The sequence below is a fragment of the Sinocyclocheilus anshuiensis genome, unplaced genomic scaffold, assembly GCF_001515605.1.
Source record: "Sinocyclocheilus anshuiensis isolate Anshui unplaced genomic scaffold, SAMN03320099.WGS_v1.1 scaffold147, whole genome shotgun sequence".
In the NCBI taxonomy this organism is placed as follows: Eukaryota; Metazoa; Chordata; class Actinopteri; order Cypriniformes; family Cyprinidae; genus Sinocyclocheilus; species Sinocyclocheilus anshuiensis.
The window spans coordinates 662910-671060 of NW_015549585.1; the positions used below are offsets into that span (position 1 = coordinate 662910).

At 33.5% G+C, this 8151-nt stretch overlaps 1 protein-coding gene and 1 pseudogene across 1 annotated transcript in view; one reads left to right on the forward strand and one right to left on the reverse strand.

Moving 5' to 3' along the window:
• Nucleotides 1–931, forward strand: part of LOC107657951 (glycine N-acyltransferase-like) — a 4550-nt pseudogene extending 3619 nt beyond the window's left edge.
• Nucleotides 271–8151, reverse strand: part of LOC107657971 (interleukin-17 receptor D-like) — a 49209-nt gene continuing 41328 nt past the window's right edge. The window contains exons 8-13 of the mRNA XM_016446321.1: nt 7165–7230; nt 7017–7071; nt 6825–6935; nt 4846–5030; nt 2332–3262; nt 271–1126 (exon numbers count right to left, since the gene is read on the reverse strand). Of these exons, the coding sequence (XP_016301807.1) occupies nt 1008–1126; nt 2332–3262; nt 4846–5030; nt 6825–6935; nt 7017–7071; nt 7165–7230 (1467 nt within the window). The 3' untranslated portion in view covers nt 271–1007. The remainder of the gene's footprint in view (nt 1127–2331; nt 3263–4845; nt 5031–6824; nt 6936–7016; nt 7072–7164; nt 7231–8151) is intronic.

An 8151-nucleotide genomic window follows, 5' to 3' on the forward strand; every position in this document is an offset into this window, starting at 1 on the left:
TATATGCATATTATTAGCTTACAATAAATATGTTCATATTTTATATAATATTAATCACTTAAAATGTCACTCTAAAGATTTTAGCATACAAAAATCTGCACACAAATTAGTATATATGTACTGTGTAAACAGTAAGAAATCTTGTGATTTTAAGCATATTTTTGCCTTACACATTTCAAATATAGGAAGCTTCACAAATAACTCACAATGCATATAAATCTTAGTTTTATTAAGTCATATCTCCTACATTAGAGTACTATAAAACAGTACGAAGTTTATATAATGTAGAAATCACTTCTAATATTCTAAAAAAAAAACTACAAAACCTGGATAAACAAAGTACACAAATAAAACTCATAAAGTTAACAATACGGCACATCTCAGTTTTTTAGCTTGTACTTCCCTTTGTCATAAACAAACATTAGACCTATTCTTTTCTGTTTATGCTGCTGTCAACATGTTTGAAACTTTTTTAAAGATCCATTTAAAACAAATTAAGGCCTAAAATCATTAAAAAGCTCTTGATATGCTTCTAAAATCGAGCGTTACCTCCGAACAGCTTCAGCGAAACGATACCCAGGCTAATGTGAAAAACACAAAGTGCTCATCTACACACATCTGTTGCTTTTCAAGTTATCCCACACAACTGAAGCACGTTAATGCAATAAATAGAAGTGAAATGACATGTTAAAACGACTCACATTCAGCACAACACGCTCATGTCCACAGCTTCATGGCACTTTTAAGGCAAGAAGGTCTGGATTTTGTAGTAACACACACAGCTGTAACACCACAGACACGGCTGCATACTAAGTACACAACCACTTTGGTTAAAAAGCGCCTCGACAAAACACGTGCCTGCAGTTTTCAGACACCTCAGTGTTCAATCCCTTCCGATCTGTCAAAGAATTTCCCTGATGAGGGATTTTGAAGACTCGCTGGCAACTTGTCCAAGTCAGTGGTAAGTACAGGAATTAAAGTGGCGATGCAAGTACAGCTGAGGGCCACTAGGTGGAGGCAGCGGCTAGGAGTCCTTCACTCTGATGGATGTTGTGATGGAGCTCTGCTTTGCATATAGTGGGAGCTGCGCAGTGCAGAGAGCTGACAGCAGGGGGCTCCTCATCACCTACAAACACACAAAAAAAACTATTCTCAAAAGTATATTCTAATAATAATTACAGTAATTAGTCAGTTAAATGTTATAATTTAAGTGATAAAATTTAAAATTAATCAAATTTATCAATGAAATATATTACTATTGCAATCATAAATAAGATTTAATAATTATTATTATTTTTACTATTATTGTTACTATCCATTTAAAAAAAAAATTCTATTATATAAAACTATAAAATTTAACTAATCAATAAAGAAATATATTACTATTTCAATCATACTTCAGCACTTTAAAATAAACAATGATTATTTAATAATATTAACACTTTATAGTAATTTAAATGTAAAAAATTAAGCTAATAAAAATATTACTATTGCAATCATAATACTGTACTGTAAAAAATTATATTTGTCATTATTATCTATTTCAAAATCATATTTTTATTTTATTATTTAAATTATATAAAATATAAAACTTAAACTAATCAATAAAAAATTACTATTGCAATCATACTATTGTACTGTCAAATAAAAAATAAGTATTTAATAATATTAACAATTATTATTAATTTTTATAATTATAATTATAAAAATTTTATAATTTTTATATTTTACATAATTTAATTTATAATAAAAATTATGACTATAAATATATAAAATATGTATGTAATACATGTAATAAAAATATACAATATTACTGTTGCACTGTACAATAAAATATAATAATAATTATTATTATTATTATCATTATCATATTCAAAATATATTTATTTTATCATTTAAATTAGAAAAGTAAATGAATCTAAATTTATATTGCAATAGTACTATTGAACTGTACAATAAAAAAAAAATTTTCACAGATTAACAGTAAAATTACAGTACTAATATATACTAGTAAATATGGCTGTCTTCATTTCTTTGCATTCAACTGTTGAACTATTGACCTTTTTCATAGATTTACAAATTATTCTCATTACAAATATGAGAAGATGGTTGACGCATTGCATTTTCAAATGCACAATATTGCATATGAAAGTCCATAATCACAAAAAAAAAAAAATCACAACCCTGCTCCATGACCAACTTAGACCTCAGCATATATTTATATTGCATATATTTTTAAAACTGCATATATATATATATATATATATATGTACCCTAGTACCCTCAAATTAAATGATATATTTATATATGCTAAATATGTTAAATTCCTACCAAGTCCTGAGGAGGAGGACACGCTGTCGGCCAGAGATGAGTTGTCGTGGTCCGGTGAGAGTCCGTCCATCAGCGGGATAGAGAGCTCTGACGACGGGACGGACGAGTCGTAGATCCCCGAGTCTCTGGGCATCTCCACCGGACTGGCCGATCCGTCCGGCCGAGACGAACCCACATCCTGACCGGACGAACCCTCCCCGAGATCCTCCTGCGACAAACTCAGCGAAAGCCCCAGCTTTGGCGTCGGTGGCAGGATCAGGACGTTGCTCCTCACGGGACAGTCGCTCTCCGAGGGGTGTTTGAGCTTCACCTCGTTCAGGACGAGCCCCGAGTCGAGCTTCTCTGGAGGAGGGAGGAGTTTATTTGGCGGCGGCATGAGCTGCTTCTCGAACCAGTCGGGCTCCTGCTCGATGTGCTGGTGCATGTTACAGATGGCCACGTACAGCGAGCGGCCCGATTTGCTGCGGAAGTAGTTGCGTTTGCTGACGTTCGGAGGCTGCGGCTCGCGGTCGGTCAGGCTGAGCTGGCGAGAGTGGAGTCTGGCGAAGAGCAGGGGAAGCTGGTCCATTAGTTTGTATTTGGGCGCCAGGCTGAGGGAAGTCGGCACGTCGCTCTCGTGAGAGTAGTCGAAGTACACCGACATGAAGCGCGAGAGGTCCGAGGACTTTTGATGCACCTCTTTGAGTTTTTCGGCGATCATCGCCGTGGCAACGATGAAAAGGTCTCTGTTGCCGGTGGAGTCGGATGCGGTCGGTTCTCGGTTGTTCTCCTTCGACGTGGCTTTGCCCTTACGGTGCCTTTTCTCCACAAAATACTTCAGGCCTTTGGAGCAGACGGTGATGATGAAGTGGGCCTCGTCGATACGCCGGCTCAGCCAGGACATCTGACCCTCCTTACAGATCTCCAGGTGCTGCCAGAGATCCAGCGCCACCTGAGCATTCACACAGACATGTAGTCACATCTGAAACTATTTTACTATAAAAAAAAATTATGATTATTATTATTAACATTCAAAATATTTTATTTAAAATATTTAAAAAAATAAATTAAAAAATATATATTTTGTACTGTGTAAAAAGAAATAAGTATTTAATAATCATAATAAATACAAATATTTAATTATTTAAAATTAAAAATTAAACGAATCAAAGAAATATTACTACTGCAATAATACTATTGTACTCTAAGATAAAAAAACAAGTATTTAATAATAATAATTAATAAATAATAAATATTTTATTTTGTTCATTATTTAAAACATAAAAAATAAACAAATCAAGAAACATATTACTGCAATAATACTGTAATAATACAATACTGTATAATAGAAAACAAATATTTAATAACAATAATCATCATCATTTTAATTTTACAAAACAACAGTACAATTACAATAATAATATTTATGGCTGTCTTAATTTCTTTGCTTTCAAACTTTTAACTACAGAACTTTTATTTTGGTGGAAAACCTCTGAGAGACCTTAAAGCTGGTTAGTTCATAAATAAACAATAGTTCATTGAATTTGTTCAAATCAATTCACAGTGCATTAAGCTCATGTTAAAAGATGCAAAAAAAAAAAAGATTAAAAAAATTTACTAGTAAATGTTGAAATTAACAATAACTAATATTAATGAAGACTGCAGAAATATTTATTATTGTTAGGTTTAAATGTAGTTAACTAATGTTAACAAATGACCGTAAAGTGTTTTCTTTGGAATAACAATCACTGATGATTCATGCACAGGATCACGACCAGGAACAAGTATTAGCAAAGTAAATTAATTCATTTCTTATTTCCAACGGTGTAGGTTTGATTTTGGCATTGCTGGGAACGTAACGTCAGACAACAGAGATTTAATTGTTTGATCAAAATTATTGCTAGGGATAATTTAGCAGTGGCTGATATTGGTAGGGACATGTCATAGCATCTCTACTAAACTCTACAGCCTTGCTTATTTCATGTTGACATCTGGATTACTATCTGTGGAATAATTTGGGTGATCAAAGAGTCTTCAACTCTCTCCTGCCACTAGAGGGCGTCATCAACAAACATTTCAAACCGGTCAAACTTTTTTTGAAAGAAGTCTCTTCTGCTCACCAAGGTTGCATTTGTTTGATCAAAAATGCAGTAAAATTGTGAAATATTATTACAATTTAAAATAGCTGTTGTCCATTCGAATATCTGTTCAAATGTAATTTATTTCTGTGATCAAAGCTGGATTTTCAGCATCATTACTCCAGTCTTCAGTGTCACATGATCTTCAGAAATCATTCTAATATGCTGATTTGCTGCTCGATTATTATCAATGTTGAAAACAGTTGCGCTGCACAATATTTTTGTGGAACCTGTGATACATTTTATCTTTCAGGATTCACAGATGAATAGAAAGTTCAAAAGAACAGCATTTAGTTGTTTTGTAGCATTATAAATGTCTTTACTGTCACTTTTGATCAATTGAATGCATCCTTGCTGAATAAAAGTATTATCTTTGAACGGTAGTGTATTTCCTGACCTCACAGCTGCAGAAGTCCTGCAGGAAGAAGGCGAAGCTCTGGATGACGGCGAGGTGTTTGGGACAGTCTCTACTGGAGTAACAGATGAAGATCTTGGGTCTGGGCCAGGGTCTGTCTGCGCTCAGCGCCGTGGTCTGAGATGAAGACTCTGAGCTCTCCTCGTCCAGGTGGGAGTAGATGTTCTCTGCAGAGGAATTCAGATCAGAGACGGGAATCTAACCAGGATCAATTGAGATTTGTAGCGAATGGAAAAAAAGCACATTTATTGTTTCCATATGATGAGAGCTCTTTTTAGAGCACTGGAAGAACTGAAAGTAAAGCCTAATTGGTCCATGCTAGAGCAACAGATGTTTTTGTCTTACATCCCCCCTAATCCACCTTCACAAAAATGTACCATGGTAACCATATTTAGCCATATTAGCTTAAAATACCATAGTTATTGGAAAAAATCCCATAGACTTGGAGGCTAAACGTATCTAGAGCAGGGTTATTTGTAATATTGTATTGTATTGTAAAACATTTCCATTACTTGAAATGCAACGGTTTGGTTAAAAAAAACATTTTAAAAAAATCATTACTTCACATAAAATAAACCACTAAAATAAAATATTTTTTAAAAACTTGTAAAATAAACTATTTTATTTCGGCAGTTGACTAAAACTTAAACAATAAAAAAAATATTTTTGTTACTTGAAATAAAATAAAAATATTTTTAAAAACGGAACTTATTTTGTTTCAGCTAGTTTTCATTCATTGAAAAATGTTCATTAATTTAAATAAAATAAACATTAACTGAAATAAAAAAAAAATGTTTGAATTCTTTTTTTTTTATTTCAGCTAGTTGACAAAATAATACCTTTAAAAATGTGTACCTTGAAATAAAATAAACGTTAACTAAAATAAACTAAACTATTAAAGAAGTAACCTATTTTATTTCAGCTAGTTGACTAAAACTAAACCCATAGAAAATAAAATAAACATTAACTGAAATAAAATAAAATACAAAAAAATCCTAAACTTATTTTATTTCAGCTAGCTGACTGAAAGTAAAACCATAAAAACGTTTTCATTAATTGAAATAAAATAAACATTAACTGAAATAACATTGTAAAAAATTATTTAAAATCCTGAACCTTTTTTATTTCAGCTAGTTGACTAAAACTAATACCTTTAAAAATGTGTTACTTGAAATAAAATAAATGTTAACTGAAATATCAATGAAGTATTTAAAAAAAACCTTAAACTTATTTTATTTTTTGACTAAAACCATAAAAAAAAGTTTTACTTTAAATAAAGTAAACTAAAATAAAATAACGTACAAAAAACTTAAAACTTGTTTTATTTCAGCTAGTTGCCAAAGCAACATTTCTCATTTTCATTTAGTTCAATTTAATGTATTAAAAAACCTAAATAAAAACTGAAATCAAAAAAATTATAAAAACTAGAGGGGAAAAAACTAATAAAAATGACAAAAACGTAATTACTAAAACTTTAAAATTAAAATGAAAAAATAAAATACGAAAATAAAAGTGATTTCAAAATATAAATGAAAACTCTATTAGTATCTCAATGATACTAAAATAATACTGATTTACAGACCAGAATAGACTTTTTTTGTGCCACTAAGCAACCAGAACATCCTTAACTAACTGGCAATGCCCTAACAACCACCCAAAACACCCTAGCAACGTGTAATAAGACTCAGAACACCTTAGCAACCACACAGGAACGCCATGGCAACCCTAGAATTGTGGCGGTGACTTCGCACGCAAACTTTCTTCAGAAAATGAAAAACCTAGTTAGGATTTCATAGATATAACAGTAACTGTAGAAACCAAGGTATTCTATGAGGTTTTGTGAGGGGAATCTTCCCAAAACGTTGGAAACTAAACATCATTTTGCTTCTGTAAGATGCATTACACACTAACAGGCTTACAGGAGTTTCTTTTGTGAGGAACGAGCAGAGCTGCACACGCACCTTGCTGTTTCTTGCGACACATAACGGTGAAGAGAGTGGCGAAGGCCGACATGATGACCAGCGGGACGGTGATGGCCATGGCGCGGATCGGTCCGGCCCACGGAGAATGCACTGCAAACACAAACAACATCTGATCAGTCTGAATACAGACGCTAAACATTCAAAAGTATGAAAACGGCAAAGCCTTTTTACCTTGGCTCACGTGGTACTGCGTCTGTTTTCTGGTCGAGTTGTTGTCATCGCGAAGCTGCAGGAATAGCAAAGCAGATTTGCTCTGCTTAGTTCAATAAACGTTAAATGAAACTCATTTAATTGCATATGAAATGAATAACGCTCAAACCTCTATTGCGTAAGTTCCTGGAGTGACGTCTTGTAGAACACATGTCGTTTTGGAGCCATTTTGCTCCTGCAAGGAAAACAGAGACACATTATTTAAAAATGTGTAATGCATTTTATGTAAAATTACATGCAATGATAATATAATATCTGGGTCATTCCATAAACCAAGAGCTACTTGTGGCCTTCATTAACAAATGTGTAAATTAATATGTTGCACCAACTTTTAAAGGAATAGTTCATCCAAAAATAAAAATCTGCTGAACATTTCCTCACCATCAGATCATCCAAGATGTAGATGAGTTTGTTTCTTCATCAGATTTGGAGAAATGAAGCATTGCATCACTTGCTCACCAGTGGATCCTCTCTGCAGTGAATGGGTGCCGTCAGAATGAGAGTCCAAACAGCTGATAAAAACATCACAATAATCCACAAGTAATCCACACCACTCCAGTCCAGCAGGTAATGTCTTCAGAAGAGAAAAACTGCGTGTTTTTAAGAAACAAATCTATCATTAAGACGTTTTTAACATAAAACAGTCGCTTCTGGTCAAAATAGGAGTCCATAATCCATAAAAACGAATCCTCCAGTGAAAAAGTCCATCTCCTGTTGTCTCTCACATCAAAATCCACACACATATTTGTTTTGAGCTGTTTTTGCTTGTAAACGGTGCTTGATCTGTGCAGATTTCTCTCCTGATTCAGACCAGGCGACTTTTTCATTGGAGGAAGCGTTATTATGGATTATGGACTCGTATTTTAGCTAAAAGCAACCTTAATGATAGATTTGTTTCTTACAAGCACGCAGCTTTTCTCTTCTCAAGACATTAACTGATGGACTGGAGTGGTGTGGATTACTTGTGGATTATTGTGATGTTTTTATCAGCTGTTTGGACTCTCATTCTGACGGCACCCATTCACTGCAGAGCATCCATTGCTGAGCAAGTGATGTAATGCTACATTTCTCCAAATCTGTTCTGATGAAGAAACAA